At 41.8% G+C, this 24,633-nt stretch overlaps 1 protein-coding gene across 9 annotated transcripts; it reads left to right on the top strand.

Annotated features, from left to right (window-relative positions):
* Positions 1–765: 765 nt before the first annotated feature.
* Positions 766–24,633, top strand: LOC140135066 (cyclin-dependent kinase 11B-like). Of its 9 annotated transcripts, none has more exons than XM_072156068.1 (22): positions 766–882; positions 4,924–5,048; positions 5,423–5,538; positions 7,746–7,879; positions 9,132–9,270; positions 9,552–9,647; positions 9,772–9,908; positions 11,357–11,467; positions 15,708–15,830; positions 16,429–16,524; positions 17,424–17,573; positions 17,751–17,816; positions 18,588–18,778; positions 18,864–18,954; positions 20,337–20,458; positions 21,161–21,266; positions 22,010–22,131; positions 22,483–22,590; positions 23,435–23,551; positions 23,754–23,902; positions 24,029–24,218; positions 24,302–24,633. In XM_072156068.1, exons 2-22 carry the CDS (start codon positions 4,938–4,940, stop codon positions 24,392–24,394), a joined length of 2,568 nt encoding a protein of 855 aa, XP_072012169.1. In that variant the 5' UTR covers positions 766–882; positions 4,924–4,937; the 3' UTR covers positions 24,395–24,633. The 9 variants fall into 9 exon arrangements, with proteins under 9 accessions (XP_072012169.1, XP_072012172.1, XP_072012168.1 ...); XM_072156071.1 differs by lacking the exon at positions 766–882 and adding an exon at positions 3,201–3,386 and having other exon boundaries at positions 7,746–7,870; XM_072156067.1 differs by lacking the exon at positions 766–882 and adding an exon at positions 3,203–3,386.

Below are 24,633 nucleotides of genomic sequence, written 5' to 3'. Positions count from 1 at the left end.
GGCGACCAATAACTGGGCAGTGGTCCCTTCCTATACCAAGTGTGATCATGTAACAAGATGGACAAACTGCGCCAGCAACAGAGGGGGTAGACTATGACTGAATCACAACCAAAAAAGAGAAGTAAGAAAGTACAGGCAGAGATCAAATACAAGAAGGATACCAAAAACACAGATAGAGCAACGTGAACTGGCTTGTCAGAAATTTGACCAGCAAGGGGTGCAGCATGTGCTGGTTATCTACAGGGAGGCTAGGACCTACCGCAGGTGGAAAGAGCAAATGATCACAGACACACAGATATATAACATTCGGCCGCATAAGCCCCTCTGCTGCCGCATCGCACAGAGTCGGCAGCGATTGTGCAATACATGCGCTGCTGCTGGATATTCTTACAGGTCCCCGCTGACACGGGCGTGGAGGGGGTGTGTCAGCCGGCCCCCTCATGAATACGGCTGACTGCTGCTCACAAGAAACGAGGATCCGACCACTTATTTGGCAAGAGTTCGGATCGTTTTAAACAAATTTTCGCAACATAAATTTTTTTAATAAATGGCATAAATAGAAAGTTGCTGGGGAAAGGATTATGAGGGCATATTTGAATTCCCTAGTGGAGCATCTATGGCTTAGAGCAGTGGTGGCGAACCTATGGCACGAGTGCCAGAGGTTGCACACGGAGCACCCAGGCCATCACCCCAGCACAGAGTTTCCAGACAGGAATCAAAACCTCCTCCCTGGCCAGCCAGGATGTGCTGTAATCAGTGCTATCTTAAAGCTACAAATCCTTAGCTGCCTATGACAACAGGAGGAGCAAGGAGGTGCAGACAAGGCAGCGTTATTATTGGAGCTCCTGTTCTGGGCCCCACAATTCTATCACGACAAAACAGGTAGCAACATGTTACTGTTTAAATTGTCATATTGGCACTTTGCACTTATATAAGTGGGTTTGGTTGTAGTTTGGGCACTAAGTCTCTAAAAGGTTCGCCATCACTGGATTAAAGTCTCCACATGCCTTTTAACCCCTTAACGCTCTGCGCCGTAGCTCTACGGCGCAGAGGTATAAGGGATATATGAAGAGGGCTCACGGGCTGAGTCCTCTTCATACAAAGGTGGGGGTTTTTGCATAATGCATAAAACCCCCACCGCTAATAACTGCGGTCGGTGCTAGCACCGATCGCGGCTATTAACACCCCCCCCCCCCGTTGCCGCGCGGGCTCCGTCATCTTTTTTTTTGATCGCCACGCCCCCGAACGTCATCGGGGGGGCGGCGATCGGTTGCCATGGTAGCCTCGTGTCTTCTTTTGACACGAGGCTATCTGGCAGCTGCAGATTCGTTACAATGAGCCAGTAGCTCATTGTAATGAATGTGCTGCAAAAATGCCATATATTGCAATACTGTAGTATTGCAGTATATGGTAGCAGCGATCTGACCATCTAGGGTTAATGTACCCTAGATGGTCTAAAAGATAGTGAAAAAAAAAAAGAAAAAAAAAGTTTAAAAAATAAAAAAAATTAATAAAATATTAAAAGTTCAAATCACTCCCCTTTCCCTAGAACGGATATAAAACATAATAAACAGTAAAAATCACAAACATATTAGGTATCGCCGCGTCCCAAAATGCCCGATCTATCAAAATATAAAAACGGTTACAGGCGGCGGTGACCTCCGAGATGGGAAATGGCGCCCAAATGTCCGAAATGCGACTTTTACACCTTTTTACATAACATAAAAAATGAAATAAAAAATGATCAAAATGTCGCACAGACCTCAAAATGGTAGCAATGAAAACATCGCCTCATTTCGCAAAAAATGACCTCTCACACATCTCCGTGCGCCAAAGTATGAAAAAGTTATTAGCGTCAAAAGATGGCAAATTTTTTTTTTCTTTTTTGTACACATTCGTTTAATTTTTGAAAATGTATTAAAACACAATAAAACCTGTATAAATTTGGTATCACCGCGATCGCACCGAACCAAAGAATAAAGTAGGCGTGTGTTATTTGGAGCGAAGAGTGAAAGTCGTAAAAACTGAGCCCACAAGAACGTGACGCACGTGCGTTTTTTTTTCAATTTTTCCACATTTGGATTTTTTTTTCAGCTTCGCAGTACACGGCATGTTAAAATAAATAACATTACGGGAAAGTAAAATTTGTTACGCACAAAATAAGCCCTCACACAGGTCTGTACACGGAAAAATTGAAAAGTTATGGATTTTTGAAGTTGGAGAGCGAGAAATGAGCCGAAACCCCCCCCCCCCCCCCCCCGTCCTTAAGGGGTTAATGTGGCCTTAATTGGCAATCTCTCCATAAGGAGAACACCTACTGTCTGATCCTGGTCTGCGTTTTGAAACACTTGTGACTATACGCATAAACAGCAAATTCCAAGTGACAGAGCTGCATGCAATTAACGCACATCAAGCATTGCGGTTTAAAAACGCAAGCAAACCCTTGAAAAACACATGCGTTTTCAATGATTTTTAAATTGCAAAAAAAAGTGACAAAACGGCAATGTCCACACGTTCAGTTTTTCAGATGCAGTTTTTGATGCCCAAACCAGTACTGGAGTAAAAAATAGAAGAGGAGCAACACTGCTTAATGATAAGTCCTTACCCATTATGATCCACCCCTGCTTTTGGCTTCAAAAACTGCATCTGATAAACTGAACGTGTAACCGCACCCTCAGGTCGCGTTCATAACGTGACGCTAGCGAACAGGAAACGTGTATGCGATCGCCCCGACCCCCTGTGCGCTAACGTCGCGTTACGAACAAACTGGCTTCAGCCTTGATCACACATGCTAAGGTTACATTGCGTTTTAGTAGATGCAGTGGAAGAGCAATGTAACCTTAGCATGTGATCCAGGCTAAAGCCTTTGGAATGCGTCAAAAACACATTAAAAAAAGTGACGGATCATGTGAATGCGTCCTCAGGGTGGACTCCCATCTTTTGTTTTTAAATGCCTCCAAACCGCAAAACACACATCCGTTTCCCACGGGTACATTGGAAACACATATGCGTTTTGGCCAAATCCCCACCCAATTGCATTTAAAACCGTGACAAAACCGCCACCTGCGTTTAAATGAAACATATACTTGAAGTGCTGCAATGGGAAACAGAACGTCTGCAAAACAATTAAACTGGGACTCTTCAGTGTTTCCCGCCAATTTCTGCCGCTATTATGCTCCAGCCATTCTCCCTATTCCTCTTTTGATTGCGCACGCGCGCCACCTAGCGGACTCTCCTGGCCGGTTCTGTTTGTGCTGTTGTTCCTGACGTCACCCAGCGGCACGGAAGCAGCGGGAAGTGACGTCATCGGCTCGCGCCGGGGGGGTGCCTCGTTACGTTCTGGTGTAGTCAGGACGTTGAGAGGCGAATCGAGGGTGAAACTTCAGGTAAGTGGCCGCCTCCTATGTCATGTACGACGTGCGGGTTCCGGGTAGTGACCGGGGAAGCGCCCTGCCGCAAGTACACGGCGGCCTCCATACACCTATCCGTAGCGCAGCGCCGGGCCTACAAGTATCTGATGCTGGTAATCTATGGGGTCATGTGATATCAGTTATTGATGGGGACCACGGTATAGGAAGAAGGTGAATGGGCTTCATAAGCAGCGATTTGAAGGGAGGTGACAGCGTTACTGGTGGGGCCACAATCCCTGTGCATTAGGGACCACCATAGGGATAGTGTGACTGTGAGCACGGCACTGAGCTAGGACTGCTCTCCGAAGAGAAGATTGACCAGAGCATAATGTCAGATCTGCATCAGAGGCGCCATCACTTATAAGGGCTCGTGCTGGAGGCAGGTATACATTGCATCTGCAAAAAACCGAACTTGTGGATACAATATGGACACATCAGTGATTTTCTTGTCCTTGGGGCACGTTCACATGTTGCCTTTTGGTTGCGTTTACATTTAGTTTTGAAATGCTTTACAACAGCTCAGAAGAGGAGATTTGTCTAATTACGTTGCTGTTATTTGCGTTTACAAAACGTAAACATTAACGCGGTGATAACACATGTGTAAACATTGCGTTGAAACGCAAATGTTAATAGTGATGTACTGAGGTAAGTCTCCGTAATGAAAACCGTACTGCACACGAATGTTATGATTGTGTTGTCTTATTTTATGTGCACCTATTAACTTCTATTGAAGTCCATGGTCTGCATGTTAGAAAAAAATAGTGCGCAGTGCGGGTTATCCCCCTCATTGTAAAAAAGAACACAAATATCCACATAGCTTCCTGTGCGATTGTTTGTTTTCTAGTGGTAAAATTCAAGGATGTTATACGGATGTCCCTCTGTATAAGAGCTCTTGCACATTGGCCTAGAGCAGTGATGGCGAACCTTTTAGAGGCCGAGTGCCCAAACTACAACAAAGTCCCGCTTATTTATCGCAAAGTGCCAACACAGAAATTTAATTTGTGATTTATACTCCCTTCTCTGTCACAGTTTTCATTGATAGCAGCACCTGAGGCACCAATAAAGCTGAATATAGTCCCAGGTACAGCTGTCACTTTAATATAGCTCTGTGCACAGCAAGTCCTGGGCTGTCTGGGACTGCAGGAAGATACCTGGAGTCATCTCAGGTGATGGCCTGAGTGCCCACAGAAAGGGCTCCGAGTGCCGCCTCTGGCACCAGTGCCATAGGTTAGCCATCACTGGCCTAGAGCTATCTGCAAAAACAGAGCTAACTTATGGGCGCCATAGACTAGCACGCAGCATCTCACCGCGCTGTGGAATCACCCCTAGAGAGACTTCATTTGTGGCTACTGCATCTGCTTGTATTTGAGCAATGATTATATGACTGCTGAGGAACACCAGAGCATTTGCTGTGGTTCCACTGAAATGAAATTGAATTAAAATGTTTTGTTAACCCTTTGTTAATGCATACCTTTCATGTAATAAAAGAGAACCTTTTGTATTCTGGATATAGGTTGATTACACCAAATGGGGGATGAAAAAGACAATTGGAAAGTGAAAACACTGGATGAAATTTTGCAAGAAAAGAAGAGGAGGAAGGAGCAAGAAGAAAAATCAGACTCTAAGCATCCAAAAAATGTAAGAATTAGATGAAATATCATTTTTAATTAATCTGTGTTATTCTGTGGGGTCAGGGTATTAATTCTGGGGATGAAAATTCCTGGAAACCTCCAATAAGTCCTGGATGTTGACAGATGTTATGACCCTTTGAGGAATAGGTTGTCCAGAAATTATCTGGCATCTTTAATGTATGGCCCCTTTAAGGCAAAAACGGTTTAGTGAAATCCAAGCTATTCATCCCTGTCCCCTAGGACTCCTTTTCCAAAGTTTATCGTATCAAGGTTTTCAGGTTTCTTTTAAGTTTTCTGCCGTTTCCAGCTGGCCTTAGAAGAAAGACACTTCCATCTATTCTTATATCACATTATAAACTGTGACAATTGTATTCTTTGCAGGCTGATGATCGTGATTCTAAAAGAGATTCCTTGGAAGAAGGGGAGTTGAGAGATCACAGAATGGAGATTACTATCAGAAATTCCCCTTACAGACGCGAAGATTCAATGGAAGACAGGTACAGACCAGTAAACCACTCTATATAATTTATATAATGATTTGTATAACGTTGCTATTAAAATATTTGGTTGCGTTGATTCCTGTAAATTTCAATGAAATTTAAAACCAAAGGGTTGTTTCAGTCTGACTCATTTATAATATATGCACAAGACTCTTCAAAAATAGGCAATTGATGCGGGTACTTGCTGTGAGACCCAGACCTATATCAAGAACAGTGTCCCCTGACTCCTCTCTTGTGGCCCACTGTTTTTGAAACAGAGAAAGACACATTCTGGCAGCAATCTCCTTTTTTTTTAAATTTCCGTAGTCAGTGACTCGCATCTCTAAGGCTACATTCACACACGTGGAAGGGAGAGGACGATGCACCTTGCTCACCCCCACCCCTCTCCATAGTGATACATGGTGCATGGTGCACTAATACGGGCAAAGATAGGACATGTCCTATCTTTTCCGCGGGTATGGAAAGGTACCGCTCTGTGCGCTCATTGCCGGGGAAGGGGGGGCGTTCATACATCCCCTAACTGCCATGTGAATGTAGCCTTATGAATTTTTGCCTTATCCTTTGGATAAGCTAGCAAATTGAAGCCACCATTTAAAAAGGCTTATTAGATACATTTTAAAGAGAACCACACCAGGTTTTACAGAACGAATAGCCCCCCTGAGCTGGGGTATGAAATGTCCTTTCTGGAATTCCCTCTTCTATGTGAAATCTCACCTCTTATAAGTCAGGCAAATATGACTTGCTTAATTTTCACATGAGATGAGTCAAGTTTAATGGTTGCAGGGGCAGGGTCACTTCAGAAGCCTCTATCTTCTGACCTTAAACATGCTTTTTGTGTCATATGTGTAATTAAATTTAATGTCATCTTTCAGCATCCCAGTACGCTTATGGCTTTGTGAGCTACAGAACAAGATATACATATTTCTAAATGCATAGTTGGAAATGAAAGCTGCGGTTATGGATCCAGTTCCGCCTATGTTTAACTGCCTGTATGTCCAGTTCTGTAGCTCACAGAATCATAAGCTTTATCTGAGAGAGGAGAACCTTATCCTTAATAAAAACGTTGTAAACAGCAGCTTAAGAACATACATAAGGACCCTAAGCGTAGTTTCATGTTCCCTTTAACCCCTTAGCGCGCTGCGTACGATATATCGGATGCAGAGCTGATGCCGGTTCGGCTCGGTATATACGGGGTGCCGCCATAACTAATAGCCAACACCCCAATATTACACCTGCAGTTGGAGTGGGCTCCGATCGCGGGTATTTAACCTTCCTTTGGGTGGTCTTTCCCTCACGATTGCATTTCCGGTACAGAATTGATGCTTTTCTACTCCTGCCCTCAAAAAAAAGTTCCTAAGTTTTCAACAATAGGGGACAACAACCCCAAAATGGTAACACTGGAAAACGCATCTCATCCCGCAAAAAAAAATGCTATCACATGGCCCCAATAACGAAAAAGCAAAAATTTTATAGCCTACAAAAGGGGCCAATGGGAAAAGTAAAGTCCTGGCAGCTGCAGGGCGCTCCTTCCCTTCTGCGCCATTTTGATTTGATTACTATGAAGATCTCAAGGGGGTTAACAATCTTCGTAAAAGCTGTTTCTAATAGTTTGAGTGGGGCAGATTTGAAAATGGGTTGGTTATATATGGGGTTTTGATGTTAAATATATACATTTCATTCAAAACTGTATTTATCCTAAAAATGGTCAATTCTGAAAATACAGAAAATCTATGTTTGAATGTAAGCGGCGTGACATCTAAATAAATTATCCAGACATTTCAAAAATTATGAAAATGTAAAGTAGACATATGGGAAATGCTATTCAGCAACTTATTTAGGTGGTAAATCTATCTGCCTGAAAACCTGATCATTTAGAATTTCGAAAATGGCAAATTTTTCAAAAATTCATCTTCTTTTTTTTTTTTTTTTTTTTTTGAAATAAACGCAAAACTCATCAACCAAAATTTACCACTAAAATGAAGTACAACATGTGGGGAAAAAACAATCTCAGAATCACTTTGATAAGTAACAGTGTTCAAAAGTTATAACAATATAAAGTGACGCAAATCAGAATCCAAAAAACTGGACTGAGCCTTAAGCTATAAAGTGGCTGCATCAACTTTATAGTGGTTAAAGAAGACCCTAATGTGTACTTTGAGTATTGTTGTTTTCATAGATTGAATCCATCTATTTATTTTTCTCAGAGGTGAAGAAGACGACTCCCTGGCTATTAAACCTCCACAGCAAGTATCCCGCAAAGAAAAATCTCACCACAGAAAAGACGAGAAGAGGAAAGAGAAACGCAGACACCGCAGTCATTCTGCCGAAGGTGCTGGAGGTACTTTTATTTTTGGAAATGGTTTCTTAGTGCTTACATATGTTGCGGCCTAACTTGGGGACTGTAACCCCCATCTTGTCGAGCAGCAATTTACGGACTTGCTCCCAGTACACTTCACCACAAGGCATGACCACAGTAGGTGTAGGAAAGTGCCTGAGGTTGCAAAGCACTTAGGGCACAGGTCTGGGAAGCTGGGTTAGGGGGAAAACCATTTTAGGTGTAGAGAGAGCAATGTTCTTCTCCTCATTGATCAGTGGGCCGAGATCACTCTTCCTGTGTGCCCCTGCAGATGTATGCTTAATGTAGCTAGATAACAGTTCACAGTATAGAAGGAAATGAGGGCGTTACCGGGGACCTGAAGGAGAGGGATGGGGAAAAGATTATCCAGTTGATCCCCTGGGGACTGGACTGTCTTTTCAACTTTAGAACAATTTAAAACTCTTACAGGAAACATTAAAAACAAAAAAATAACTTCAACAGTGATAATTTTGTAATTCTACTTAAAGGGGTTGGCCACTTGTTTATTGTAAGTGTGGGGGGCAGGATATTGGGTCATTTATCAATGTACATCTTTTAAAAGTTCTGCTCCGCTTTCTTCATATAAAGCCTCCTGTCTTTTACCCCATCAGCCAAACATTCCTGACCTTAAAAAGGATGCAGGGTCATGTGGTCTCTGTCTGTCCAAGAGCAATCGCCCTGTCAGGACCTTATGATAGTATTCATGAAAATAAGATCAAGGTTCTGGCAGGGTGATTGTTCATGGACAAATAGAGATCACATGACTCTCCATCTGCTGATGAGGTAAGAAAGGAGGCTTTATATGAAGAAAGCAGAGAAGTACTATTAATAGATGTGTATTGTTAAATTCTCTAATATCCTACACCCCACACTCTTACACACATTACAAAAAACATGAGGTAAAGTGGCCAACCCCCTTTAAGTAGGATGTCATTTTTAATTTATTCACTGGTCCCCCATTACAAAGTAAGAAACAGCCCCTTGGTGCTATCTGCTGAGATGTTAGATTGAAGCCTGACTATGCCTTCATATTGAATGACTCTGTATGTTCACAGTATTCATAATTATGATTAGTCGCTTGCTAGACACGTTATGCGTTGAAGTTATTTCTGGCCCAGTAGTAGCTCTGCTCCTGTGTATTTGGCAGCATTCACTCTGTTGCTGTATACGGAAGGCTTACTAAATATGAATAAAAGATTGCATTCACCACACTGTAATCTTTGTAATGGAATAGGTAAATATGTACGTGTGAAGGAGAAGGACAGAGAGCATGAAAGGCGAAAAAGACACAGAGAAGAACAAGATAAGGTTCGACGTGAGCGAGAGCGACAGAAGAGGAGGGAGCTGGCCAGGGAGCATTCTAGAAGGGAACGGTAAGGGGAAGTTGGGTGATGAGTATTGTGTATCATAAATGTTTCTGCTGTCTAAACTCAATATGCCCCAGAGATTATCCACATGCCTAATACAACTCCAGTATGTAGTATTGTATGGAATCGGTCCAACAGAATAGGCAACCATGTTGTGCACTACAGGGTGAGAGTTGTGGCCACCGTGACCAATTACTTGTCAGCTCAGTTGATAGATTTATATAGTTTTTTTTTTTTCTTTTTGTACTGTGACGATCGTGTAAGAAAAAAAAAGTCTTACTTTTTAGGCCCAATGGAGAGTGGATAAAGAGACAGTACCACTCCGGAGGACTCAGCTTATCTGTACATTACACAGACAGTCTACTGATATCTGCTGGAACTGGGTAATACTTTGTATTTACTGTCATGACAGGTTCATACAGTTTATTGTTGGGGATCCCAGCCATTGGATAGGGAATACTTCCATCTGAAAGGTATTTTTAACTTTAAGGAAGTATTTTCTTTTAGTGATCGTTTGGAACAATTGGAACGTAATCGTGAGCGTGAAAGGAAAATGAGAGAACAGCAGAAAGAGCAAAGAGAACTTAAAGAGCGCCAGAGAAGAGCGGAAGAGAGGCGTAAAGGACGGGAGTCCAGGAGAGAAGGTAGTCATTCCTGTCCCTTTAGTTGGAACTGGCTTAATGAACATTAAGGGGAGGTGCTGCTTTCACACATCACAAATTTAGGGTAGAATAGACTACAGAAACATTGCTGTATATTGGTAGGATAATGTGGCTGCTGTTTTAAGGCAACTTTGATTGATGGAGTCCCAGGTGCAGAGAATAAAACATAGGCTCATGTTCCTTCAGCTGAGCCTTGTGTGCAGTGGGGTGGTTAGATTTGTACATACACATACAAAAATCGGGAATTAATCCATAGCTTGTGCTTGCTGTGGAGTTGTAGTTCAGTCCTTTATGCATCCTGCCTCTAAACCTACAGCGTTCCATCAGACATATACTTTGAAAAAAACCCAAAATTAAAGCCTAGGTTTGATGCCTTTTACTTCAGGAGTCCTGCTTTTAATTGAGGTATGGGCATGTTATGCCTTTTTGTAGACTGCATTATAGTAATGGGATACATTGAATACATGCACTGGGAGTAATTCATTTCTTTTGTTACTCCATTAACACTAAAATTAAAGCGGACCTGTCACTGTTTACTAAAGTAAGCAGCTCCTAGTGCTAATAGAAACGTAGTGGTGTTACAATGTTAGCGTTAACGGAAACCTTAATGGAAAGCGGTCTGGCGTATTCTTGAGGGGGTGCCCCTAATCACGCCCCTTCATGAATACGCCAGACCTCTTTGAGTGCGGTCCAGCGTTTGTAATGTACAGCGCAGCAGTGTTTGCGTTAACTGAAACATCTGATAACTCTAGGATTGTAACACTGCTGCGTTTTTAGCAGCTTCTAGTGCCGGTTTTCAGGGTGACAAGTCCTCTTAAAAGGAATTGAAGAATTGCTACATAAGTATATTGGATAATTGTGCAACTTTTCATTACACAAGCAATATAAATTCTTGCAGAAAGTGGACAACCCCTTTTAATAACTGTACCAATTAGATGCATTGCCCATTAGGAAAGACCAAAAGGGTTGCCTGAATAATGTTCAAACATGGAATTGGGGAATTTAAACATCATGGAGAGTGGAGTGAGCTACAAAGACCCTCTTTTGCTCTAGATGATCGATTTCAGCAGCCACCCTATTATGCTTGATATTTTTTCCCCTGTTGTGGCATTGCACGTGAATCTACCTCTCAGCTGATACCTAGGGGTTTTGGAACTGGAACAAACTGATGATCTGATCGTTGGGGAGCGTTCACATGAACATAAATTATAATTTGTTGAGGTTTTGTTCTTCAAGGTCAATCACTGCATTTCTGAATTTCACAAGCCACGATAATAAAGTATAGAACACCATTTATTCATCCTTCTATATATTTCTTTTTATTTTCCTTAAAGTGAACTGGTAGGAAATAATTTGTAGTGGTGACACATGTAATTGCTAGTCATGCACTTACCAATTTAGTGTTCCAACCTGTACAACATGCCTTCTAGGGCTCGCAGGATCTGCGCTTCCTGAGCGCAGGAAGCCAGGGCTCTTGCAAGAGACTGAGAAAATGCAATACAGTGCAGATTCAAGAATACTTGTAGAGTTTAGCACTCAAAGTAAGTTTTGGCTTTTTAAACCATTTCTGTGGCTGCATTTTTATTTCTTTAACTTTTTCTCAGCCAGATGAACTGGCTCTAACAAATATTTCATGGAATAACTGATACACGGCAGCAAGAGATATTGAAAAACTGGCGTCCTTATATCTGTAAGTACAGCTGTCTGGTCAAGTGAACAGGGGGCGGTATAACTTGGTTTTGGATGTGACCTACCATGGTGTCTGAACGGCTGTCTTTTCTTATAAAAGCAAGTATATAGTAGTAAGTATTATAGTTACCTATGATGTTAGAAGTCTCTGGAGCTTGGCTGGCAGGATAATGCTGCACTACTGCAGTCATGTATGGCATTGGGAAAACGGCTGCTAGCATCATAGATACAGTACCAGGAGTCCCACTTAACGGCCGGTGTTCAGGCTATAAAACGTGGTCAGAATATGATTTGCATTTCATGGACTGCACATATGGTGTGAATAAGTCCCCAGATTTTAAAGGAAATCAACCACTGCTGTACAGTGGTTTTGAGCCGCTCTCACTTACATCCCTGCACACGGCAGAACTGCAGCACCCGAGGGAGCCAGAGAACAGCTGCTCCTCCCACCCATTCTGAAGAGTCCCAGCTTAAGCTGCGAGAGGCGTGCAGAATTATATATGGGCGCATATGCATATAGGGAGCTCTCCAGCTGTTCTCTGCCTCCCTCGGGTGCTCCGGGGCTGACATTTACATAGATCTGAAAACCCTTTTTCTCTGCAGTCAGCACATTCCCAGACTTCAGCTTTACGGATTCTTCTTACAAACCCCCCCACCCCCCCAACCTAGAAATACTCGCCCCCACTCCTCTTGATGTCGATCCCTGCTCTGCCTTTCGCTAAGCCGGGGATGATCTAAAAAAGAAACTTAGAATTAGCAGCACAGGGCCCAGGGTCTAGATGTCTGGCGCTGCGGCCTGCTAATTATGCATGCTGCCGCACTTCTCTCTTCCATGCTGGGCAGAGGTAGGTGACATAACGCAAGGGCATTCTTAATTAGCAGCCTGGAACCTCGGACATCTTGTCCCCTGCGCTCTGTGCTGCTAATTATAAGTTTCTTCTAGGTGATCCCGGTGTGTTAAAGGAAACCTACCACTTGAAGTGGTCGGTGTAAGAAGAAGGAAATGGTGCGCCGAGCGTGTACCTCTGTGTGCCGAAGCAGCTTCGGCTATAAAGTTTAAAAAGTGTTTTAAACCGCGATACAGCGGTTTAAAACACTAACAAAAATAAGCTCCGGCACCAGCTCACCCTGAGCTGGTGCTCGGTATTTGCTTCTTTAAGTTTGGCAAAAGACAGCACCAGGATTAACATCAAGAGGAGTATTTCTGTTTTCTTTTTCTTCCTTTAAACTGGTTGCTATTAAGAAATCGCGGGCAGTTTAGATTCAATTTATGGGTTTATGAAGCTTTTTGGAGTGTTAAAAGAACAGTAAAAGAACTGACAAAAAAGGATGCCTGGTTAGTATTGGAGTTGTTCTGTGTCATGCACACGGTATCTATCGGATGCATGTGATGACATTTCCTTCTCAGTGACTTTGAGGACTTCTCGTCAGTGGCTATAAGCCTCCACACCTTGATGTGATTTTCCCTGTGCTCGTAACCTTAGCTGGGCAGAGAATTGCAATGCAGCCCCATTCATTTCAGTGGCTGAGAAAGAGAACTTCAAATGCTGCGTTTTCCGGGTTGTTAAGGACATCCCAGGGCTCACGCCGTATCTAAGAGATGTCATCAGTTTCTGAGATGAAGTTACCCCTTGAACTTCCCTAGAGATTGATTAAGAAAGCCTCAAAGAAAAGCCTGCAGTACTCTTGTACATTCCTGGTTGTTTTAAGGAGCATTTAACTACATTGATTTAAATGCAACTGCTTATACTCTCTAGATTTTCTTTCTTGAGTCGCCCCCTGTGTGGCTCGTATAGGGCTTCTGCCGAGCTGTATACATTATACTCGCAGTCGTCAGTATACTGGCTATTGCCGAGCTGTATACATTACACATGCAGTCGTCAGTATACTGGCTATTGCCGAGCTGTATACATTATACTCGCAGTCGTCAGTATACTGGCTATTGCCGAGCTGTATACATTATACTCGCAGTCGTCAGTATACTGGCTATTGCCGAGCTGTATACATTACACATGCAGTCGTCCAGTATACTGGCTATTGCCGAGCTGTATACATTATACTCGCAGTCGTCAGTATACTGGCTATTGCCGAGCTGTATACATTACACATGCAGTCGTCAGTATACTGGCTATTGCCGAGCTGTATACATTACACATGCAGTGGTCAGTATACTGGCTATTGCCGAGCTGTATACATTACACATGCAGTGGTCAGTATACTGGCTATTGCCGAGCTGTATACATTACACATGCAGTCGTCGGTATACTGGCTATTGCCGAGCTGTATACATTATACTCGCAGTCGTCCAGTACACTGGCTATTGCCGAGCTGTATACATTACACATGCAGTCGTCGGTATACTGGCTATTGCCGAGCTGTATACATTATACTCGCAGTCGTCCAGTACACTGGCTATTGCCGAGCTGTATACATTATACTCGCAGTCGTCCAGTAACTGGCTATTGCCGAGCTGTATACATTATACTCGCAGTCGTCCAGTGCACTGGCTATTGCCGAGCTGTATACATTATACTCGCAGTCGTCCAGTGCACTGGCTATTGCCGAGCTGTATACATTATACTCGCAGTCGTCCAGTGCACTGGCTATTGCCGAGCTGTATACATTATACTCGCAGTCGTCCAGTATACTGGCTATTGTCGAGCTGTATACATTATACTCGCAGTCGTCCAGTATACTGGCTATTGCCGATCTGTATACATTACACATGCAGTCGTCCAGTATACTGGCTATTGCCGAGCTGTATACATTATACTCGCAGTCGTCCAGTACACTGGCTATTGCCGAGCTGTATACATTATACTCGCAGTCGTCCAGTACACTGGCTATTGCCGAGCTGTATACATTATACTCGCAGTCGTCCAGTACACTGGCTATTGCCGAGCTGTATACATTATACTCGCAGTCGTCCAGTATACTGGCTATTGTCGAGCTGTATACATTATACTCGCAGTCGTCCAGTATACTGGCTATTGCCGATCTGTATACATTACACATGCAGTCGTCCAGTATACTGGCTATTGCCTCTAACACTGTTTTGGCCTTTTCTAATAACTAGGGTTAGCTGTTCTAAAATGTGACTCTACAGCCCAGAATAAGGTGGTCACATTACATATAGGACTTCTTGTGCCTCTTCTTGTTTTCCTCTGTCGGACAGTGTACAGGCTCAGATATACACTTTAGGGGTTTCTCCATGGAAAGCTCTCTGGTAAACTGCATCATTTCTTTTACATGAAATAGTGAGATCTGCAGTAGGACTCTACAGCATGGATTTTTAGATTTCCACAGGTGCTTTGTAAAACCCCCTAACCTTTGCTGTTCACTTGTACGTGAACAATATGCCGTAGATATTTGTGACTGTCCTCATACATTGACTTTATTTTGGAGCTGATTTTCAGTCACAGAAACTTCTACAACCCACATGCCTTGTGCCAATGTGTACGTGGAGTTGATGCTTACTTGGATAACCTCTCCTCCCTAAAGTTGTAGTCTATTCAATATGCAAAAACTCTTATTCTAGTGTGTTCATATAAACACTGGGGGAGATTTATCATCAAGTTTCTGAGGTAAAACTGTTCTAGTTACCCATGGAAACCAATCACAGCTTGGCTATAATTTTATAATAGGCTGTGGGAAAGTGAAAGCTGAGCTCTGATTGGTTGCCATTGGCATATGACAAATCTGCCCCATTGAATTTATATATATTTTGCAGTTCTTGTTTATACAGTCATTAGATGTCAAGCTAAGCTCAGAAGTTTCACTACCAGTATTAAACTTAGATTAGAGCATTGTTCCTATATGTAGGTACTTTTCATAAAGTTTTTTTTACAGTTTTCTAATGATTTGCTTGATTTCAGTGTATGGAAACATCCTTGCCAGGACAGGGGTCGATTTGTCAGGAAATTTCTTTGAATGTTTCACTCCTTGACTGTTAGTGTTGATCTTGAACATTGAGAAATTTGAACACAAGACATGTCAGATAGCTATTACACCAGACAAGCTTTATGTGCAGAAAAGTAAAGAAGTTCAAAGCTGTGATTTCGCGTTTCTCCTGACATTTTTGTTGTTCTGCAGTCGCTGCTCATCACAGAACAGCAAGAGAGGAGCACAGCGACAAAAGTAAAGCTGCTTATCGCAGCCGTAGCCCCATACGTCAGCAGCGGGAAAGGCTCGAGCCAGGGGATATGAGGAAACAAGGTAACCCCCAATAAAGGCTGGCAAAGAGCACAAAGCATAGACTTGTGTAGAAAGAATTTGACCCGTATTTATTATAGTTGCAATTACAAATTGCCAAAAAAAAAACACTATTGCTGACTACATTTTGTAATTATACCCATATAATATTATAAATGCCTGTTAAATATGCAGCTGTCTGCTCCCATTCTCCCAATCCATAATTTTCGACAAGCCTATATTATGTAATGAAGTGACAGGAAGCATGCACGATCTGCCACTCGCCCCATTGTTGAGGATCTCCTTACTCTGGATTGCTGGGGTCCCGTTCTCTGCATTTAGACCCTCGCCGATCAGCCCATTATACCCTATCGTGTTGATAAGCGAAAATTTTAAACTTGGTACAACCCATTTAGCATTTATGGTTAAATTATGCTCTTTAAAACATTATATGTCTCTTCTGATGTGAATAGCCGACAAGCCAAAGAGTTTTTATGACTGGCTGGACACCGATTCTCCCCAGCATAAATAAGCTTGGAGACATAGCGGTTTATGTATTACTGTAAAAGGACTGTGCAGTAGCTTGTGCTGCATCATAAGTTGTTGCTTTTGATCCTTTCAGCGAAAGAAGAGAGACCAGATGTGCGGGATCTGTTATCTGACCTGCAAGATATTAGTGACAGCGAACGAAAAACGAGCTCTGCAGCATCTTCCACAGGTACCCGTTTTTGTGGGGTTCTTGTTTTTAATGTACAAATGAATATTGATTTAATATATGTTTGCGTTTCTGGAAACCTTTGTATCCTTTGAAAGTTGAAGTAAAAGGAAAGAGCAGGAAAGAGAGTTACTACCTACTGATTATATTACATAACCCCTTGTGGGTACATTCGATACACAAAAACATTTAATTATGAATTGTGATGCATGATTCTCCTATAATTTCTCTTAACCTGCTGAAAAACTGTCACATTTCAGTTTGCAGTTCTGCCAGCTCGAAACCAGTGAAAAAAAAAGCTTTTTGCTTTTTTTTTTTTTTTTGTGACGAAAAGGGGTATAAAATCTGGACTATTGCGTCACATGGCAGAATTTTCCACCACTTGTCATTTAAAAAGTGGCACAATTATATGATTTCCTTCCTTCAACCTTTTTTCCCCCTTGGAATTTCTGATAACTTTGTAACTTTTTTTTTCTCCTCTCCCCTTCTCTTCTATGCTTAAGCTAGCATACTGTGATACTTTATACATGTACTGTGAGTGTAAATTTATATTGTGAGCAATGTTCTGGAAAGCTGGAAAAATTTTATTACTAATGCAGTGAAAAGCACTACGGGCTTAGATTTTACTGCTTTCACTATATGGTCACTAGTACGATCACAGAGATAATAAATGCATATAGATCTGTTACCTATTAATAAACTATTCCAATTTTTTCTGAAATTAAAAAATAAATCTGTTTTTCCAATTTCTTTTTTTTTTTTCACTTCTGCTTAAACTATTTAAAGGGGTTGTCCAGGTTTATAAAAACTTTTATATATTCTCAGTATTGGCTGGGCCTTTTGTAGCTTTGTATATATCAGCGTTTTATGTATTTATTTATATTTGTGCCATATTTCAAAAGGGTCTGTGTCTGGGACCGAGGAGGAAGAGGAGACCAGCTCTGAGGAGTCAGAGGAAGTGGGGGAAGAGGATGAAGAGGAGGATGATGAGGAAGAGGAAGAAGAGGAGGAGACTGGAAGCAATTCAGAAGCTGCATCAGAACAGACTGCAGGTAGTAATGCTTTAAGTGTATAGTTCTTATTACATAGCGGCACATATTATCCATCTCTAAATGTAATCCATATTCCCTACTAGTGAAAAGGGGTTATTCAGTTTTTGTGTTGCATAAATTAACCAAATGTGCTTGACGTTCATAATACCCATAATTCTTCTCACTGGTAATTTGCAGAGGAGGTCAGTGATGAAGAGATGAGTGAAGAAGATGATCGAGAAAATGGAAACCACATTCCTGTTGGTAAGACTATTACATTGTTCTGCTACCTGCAGGAGAAGCAATTTTCAGGTTTCTCACTCCCAAAAAGTACCCTGAAATAACTTAATAAAGATAAATGTACAGAGCTGCTGGCATTAAAGGGGTTTTCCCATAAACTAAACTTAGGCCCCATCCCGTGGATAGGGCCTAACTTGCTGATCAGTGGGGGTCTCCGTGCTGAAACCCCCAGAGATCGCGAAAACGAAGGGGTTCATCGTACGCTACTCAGACTAATGAGGATGCCACGCATGACTGTTCTGCCATATTAATCTCTGTAGCTGACGAAGATATGTGAGCGCCGCACTCGGCTATTTCCATCAGCTCCATAGAGATTAATGCAGCAGAACGGATCATGTGAGACCATCTGCTTCATTAGTCTGACGGACCTCTCATTTTCGCAATCTCAGCAAGTTAGGCCCTATCCCGTGGATAAACCCCTTTAAGTTTTCTATAAGCTGATCTGATGACATAAAAATCTGCCAGTTATTCTCTATAATAGAGGGTGAAATCTCTTGCAGAGAGTGAACTATAATGGTACCTCACTTGGCATTACTTCTCAGTATTTTGTGGAGCATGACAATCAATGAGCCCACCATGCACTCCTCTGCAGCAGATTATTGAATGTGAGGGGTTAATACACAGCCATAGGTAACTTTAGTGTTCGATTTCAGAGAGGTTATTTTGTAAGTTGTCTTAGTATATATATATCCCTCAGAGCTTCGATGTTGTCATATGTGAATCTTTATTTTCCAGTCACTGAATCTAGATTTGATCATGACTCCCCAGAGAGTGAGGAGGAAGAGGAGGAGGAGGAGGAAGAGGAAATCAGAAATGCCAGCCCCCATTCAAATGCTCAGACAGATGGTGAATATGTCCCCGATTCTCCCGTCATGTCCCCTGTAGAATTAAAGCAAGAACTGCCAAAATACCTACCGGCACTACAGGTAAAATGAGGAAAACAAGTGGAAAATCAGCGTCTGATTTGGTGATGTTTCTTATTTAAGATTTGCCGTTTACATTTTTTTTTAGGGTTGCCGGAGTGTGGAGGAGTTTCAGTGCTTGAATCGGATCGAGGAAGGGACCTACGGAGTTGTGTACAGAGCAAAGGATAAGAAGACAGGTATGTAACGATTTTGTTTCTCTCACTTCTGACCTTGTATGTTAGTTTTCGTTTTTCTGGCAGTTTCATAATGAGGTAGGAGGGGCACACAGCCATACACATTGATTGCATTGTTTTGAGTTTACTTCTCCTGAGCTGCTACTTGCAAATGCTCTGCAGGGATCCCTCGCATTACCCCTTTTTGAAGGAATACAGTATTAGGGTGGGTTCACAACACTTTTTGTGCCATATGTTTTAAAGGGAACCTGTCGCCTTTGTGCTCCTGCACAGCTCCTCCCTCCTGCTCCTTCAGAGGTCACAGCTTTGTGAGCTGACATCAGCGGGGGAGGGAGGAGCTGTACAGGAGCACAAAGGTGGGGGCTGACGAGTCTGCAGTACAGACCAGTTTTTTTTAAATGCATCTACACCAAAGACCAGGATTTTGTCAGGATGCAATAGCAAGTTATAACACACAATTATATTGTAATGCAAATGCTTATAGAACGCAGAGCGGCTTTTACAATCTGTCTTTCGTGAAAATGAGGTCCCTGGTGACAGGCTTCCTGTAAGGACACGTCGTGGGGGGATGCTGCCATCTCCTTACAAATATATAGATGTATTCGCCTGTATGATTATACAGTGGGCTAAGTAGCCTGGGTACCTCTCTTTCTCATAAATACGTGGGGAGGAGTGTACATAGACCGCAGCCTATGAACAGGGTGTTTCCCCAGCGATGTCCATGTCCTTATATGGACAGAGTTCCCCACTCCTGCTGAGCAACATATTTGCTAAGCTTGCCTAGGGAAGGTATGCAATATGCATATGCCCATACGCCATTATTGTAACCACTATCCCAGTATGTGTCAATGAGCACGCTGAGAATTCGCTGAGCATATACAAAAAAGAGATTTGAATCCAGCCATAAAAAACATGGAGGGCTTTATGTGGTGTTGCTGCCAAGCTCATGTGAACTGATTGGGACTGAGCTTCTATGTCATTGCCACAAGTGTGGTGCTGATATTTTTCCTTACCCTGTATGTTCCTTTTAAGACATGCCCTTTAGCCGCTCCTGTGTTCCTAATGCTGCAGCAGTCGTCTTCTATTTTGCTTCTATTTTTTTCTTTCCCTTTGGTCTCTAAAAAGTAAAGAAAATAACATGGCCATAGTCTTCCCATTTCCCCTTCCATACATATTTGTTTTAAAAATAGGGCTATTTTGGTGTTAATTGGAAAATCACCAAAAAACTTGCCAAATACTATTAAAAAATTCACTCATTGTTATAGTAACCCAAATCAAACTAAAAGTTAGTTTCTCAAAAAAAACAGTGTTGCAATGACCGTGTAACAGTATTCAATCCTTTTTCCACTATTGCATTCATCACTATTTTCGCTATTGCTTTCTAGATGAAATTGTTGCGCTAAAGAGGTTAAAAATGGAAAAAGAGAAGGAGGGTTTTCCTATCACATCACTTCGGGAGATCAATACCATATTAAAAGCCCAGCATGACAATATTGTCCGAGTTCGGGTAAGATTCAGGAGCAGAACTGCCAAAATTGTGATAATGAATGAGAGACCACAAATCTGCTTTGTTTCTTTTCTATACTTTTGTCTGTTGTTTTTATTCTTTCCCACATTTTAATGATAGTTCTAGGTTCTTGGCCACAACCATTTCCTGAAGGATGCTATTACAGACTATAGCTTGTGATGACATCTAGATGATATGTTCCAGAATTAAAAGTATTTGATTTCGCAGCAATTTGGGATGCAGTGTAACATATACATGACGGCTTCGTATGTTGTTTACGGCCTTAACTTTCAGGCTTTTCCCATGTGTGTTTCACCTGCCGACACCTTTACTTTGTAAAATCATTCTGCATAAGTCAGTAGCCAAAGTTATTCTCTGTGAAGGTCAATGGCTGCTATAATAAAGAGCCAAGCATGACAATTCAGTTATTTCTGTATCTCCTATTGAGATTTTTGGGAGAGAGAGACCCATAGGCAATGAGGCAACAGTATGAGTAGCTTCTGCCTGACCCCCACTGTTCAGATTTAATAGATAATCTAATTGTCATGAAATAAAAATCTGTTCTGGGAAATACATGAATATTGGGTAGAAAGATTGTACGGCTTAGCATCCCTTGTACTGGTCAGGCACATGGCTGGGAAGTGATGCAGCTCATTGTGCCGTGACTGTCCTGTTACTTATCTGCTTCTCTTTGTTTCCCAGGAAATTGTTGTTGGGAGTAACATGGACAAAATCTACATTGTGATGAACTACGTGGAGCATGATTTGAAGAGCCTTATGGAGACCATGAAACAGCCATTCCTACCAGGTGAATATAGATGCCTCTGTGACTTAAAGGGAACCTGCAGGGAATGAGTAATGGGGCTGTGTGCTAGCTGGGCAGTGTTCGCCACTCATATCAGAAGGGCCATAAAATGTTCACATGTTCATTTGCATGAGGCCTTAATGTTATGCAGGCAGCATTTTATACGTGCGGTGCAGTCTACCAATGTAGATTTACTTGTACACTGAATAATGTCATTCACTGTGTACGACAGCTCACAATACTTGTAAGTGAAGAAATTAAAAGGAAATCTACCACCAGGATAAAAACTGTATGCAAATGAGCCTGAGGGGTTCCATCTACACCTATGAAGCATGGAGCCCCTCCGGCTCATTTGCATACAGTCTTTCATCCTGGTGGTATATACCCTTTAAGCAAAAAATGGGAATTTGGTAACACAACTGTGCTCAGCTCCTCCTGTCCTGTGATGTGCCTCTGCATTGTACAGCATTTTTGTTGGTTTTGAATCTCTTCAAATGTACCATAGTTTAGGCCTGATGTCATTGTAATATCAGAACAGTTTTTTTTTGGGAACGTCTCAAATTTCGCAGAGTTGAAATCTTAATTTCTTAAACCCTTGGAATAATTTCATTGCTTCAGTAAGATTTCTCCCTCTTGTATTTTTCCGACTAACATCTGTTACTTATTAGTAGTGAAAAGTTAATCTCGACCAGATTTGCGAAAACGTGAAAAGCAAACCATAATTTTCCCATCTCCTTCCTCTATAGGTGAAGTGAAGACGTTAATGATTCAGCTGCTAAGGGGCGTCCGACACCTTCATGATAACTGGATTCTTCACAGGGACCTCAAGACCTCCAATTTACTACTCAGTCACGCTGGTATATTAAAGGTATGGCATTCACTATGTGATCCCCTCACTGATGGCAAGACACCTTTCTTGTGCTACCATCGGCAGGAACACAGTAGTGTCCTATGCCATCAAAAAGTTGCTTTACTCCTAGGATGAGTAGATAGGGAGGAAAATTGCATCAATGTATAGTTTGATAGATCTGAATGGACAATCATAGTAACATCATTTAGTGATGTTCTTTACAGCAGCTTCCTGGCCACAGGCAAGAATAGTCTGGAGCCGCTTTATTGAGTCAAATGGAGAGTTAAGCGCCAAGTAAAAAATTAAAACTTGGTTAAAAAGAATTGTTCTGGTGATTCCTTTCATTCAATTGTGTTTTGTTCTCTATAGGTTGGAGACTTTGGTTTAGCCCGTGAATATGGCTCTCCTCTAAAGCCATACACTCCCATTGTGGTCACCTTGTGGTATCGCGCTCCGGAGCTTCTGCTTGGCGCTAAGGTACGTAGGTCCTAGGACTAAGAGAACCTGTTCCCCTCCGCAATCAAATCTCTCATGCTTTCTTGTCTTCACATTCCTTCTTTCCCTTGCTTCATGGTTGCCTAGAAATTGCAGAGTATGTCGTTTAAAGGCAGGACACTACTACCATTGCAAAGGGTTTATTGTAGTACAACTTTGAGAATGATGTTACGTTGGTAAACATATCTATTCAAGGCTAAAAACATGATAAACATGCACGATTCCTGAATCCCGGGGACGTGACTCCAAGCGTTATAGTTAAATATAATGCAAGGAGCTGCCATAAAACCAGTAGACAACAAACTAGTCATGATGAGCTTCTCCGGGTGAGATAGGACTACTTGAATCCTTGAAACTTGACTTAGAAATAAACCAATGACATTTGGTAATTTTAATTTTTTTTTTTTTTTTTTCAGTGTCCAATGTGAGTTTATTTATTTTTTTTAACTTGTTTTTATTTATTTTTCCATAAACATACATATAATATTCCAACATAAAAATTTGTACATTGGGATTCTTGTCTTAGCCAAAGCAGGTTGTTTTAATTTTATTTACAGTCCATCACCTTGAGTCTTGTGGCTTGATTTCTCTCTGCTTTGGTACAGGTTTCGTTTGCATAGATATGTTCTGTATGTTAAAGCTGGCATTAATAATATAATCGAATATTATATTGCATATCATTCAAAGGCATATTGGACATAGGTTAACATGTAAACCGTCGTAAACACAAAAACAGTAACCATAACAACAGTGACCTAAGAACTCAAAATTTACTCTTGGTTTAATTTTAATATAATTTTTTTTTCTTTCCTATAACCCTACACAGGAATACTCCACTGCCATAGACATGTGGTCAGTAGGTTGTATATTTGGAGAACTTCTGACCCAAAAGCCTCTCTTCCCAGGAAAATCTGAGATTGATCAAATCAACAAGATATTTAAGGTAAAGTTTGCTTTGAAGGTGCATCACAAGCCCAAAGCTAGTACGAGTTAAAGCTAGGGCTAGCAGAGCACTCCTGTTGGTTCTTCTCCTCACCTTACACATTCATATCTGTAGTTTCTGGTTATGGATTATGAATGCCTTCAGGCGCTCCTTTGGATACTATACATAGTTATCTGTTGAACATAGCAAATTTCTTTTTCAGGATCTTGGAACCCCAAGTGAGAAGATTTGGCCTGGTTACAATGAGCTTCCAGCAGTGAAGAAAATGACTTTCTCTGAATATCCTTACAATAACCTCCGCAAGCGATTTGGAGCTCTACTGTCAGACCAAGGATTTGACCTCATGAACAAGTAAATATTTCGGTGTTATTTCTTCCCTGTGTGTTTTGTAATAAAAGTTTGTGTGAACTTTTGTTTCTATAGGGGGGGGGTCATCTAGAGGAAATAGTTGTGAACCGTGCTGCAATTCCTTTTTAGGTTCCTTACCTACTGTCCCGCAAAACGAATTACTGCAGAAGATGCCTTAAAACATGAATATTTCTGTGAAACCCCACTGCCAATCGACCCCTCCATGTTTCCCACCTGGCCAGCAAAAAGCGAACAGCAGAGAGTGAAACGTGGTACAAGCCCTCGGCCACCAGAGGGAGGCCTGGGTTATGCCCAGCTGGTAAGTTTTATTGATCTTTGAGTATAGAACAGATACTTGTCTGGATTAGTTCAATTATAATGTCCACCTCTGTTTTATTCCAGGGTGATGATGATCTCAAGGACACTGGGTTTCACTTAACCACCACAAATCAAGGGGCGTCTGCAGCGGGGCCTGGCTTCAGCCTCAAGTTCTAAGTGCGCTGGATATGTCACAGACTTTGTTTTTTAATTGGAAAATATATGAATAAGGACAAGGATTCAAGCCCCAGAAAAGCATCCAATACTGTAGGATTCGCGTCTACATCCCCCTCATAACATGGATGCGTCATTCCGGAGAAGGACCTTGAGACTTAAACAGGGACTGACGTCTTGGACGTATTTATTTTTCACTATTGTATATTTGTAGAATTAAAAGCAATTTTTAATTGGTTAAA

Source organism: Engystomops pustulosus, chromosome 6, assembly GCF_040894005.1.
Source record: "Engystomops pustulosus chromosome 6, aEngPut4.maternal, whole genome shotgun sequence".
Taxonomy (NCBI): domain Eukaryota; kingdom Metazoa; phylum Chordata; class Amphibia; order Anura; family Leptodactylidae; genus Engystomops; species Engystomops pustulosus.
The sequence above is the reverse complement of the archived record's forward strand: the minus strand, read 5'-3'. Positions and strand labels throughout refer to the sequence as shown.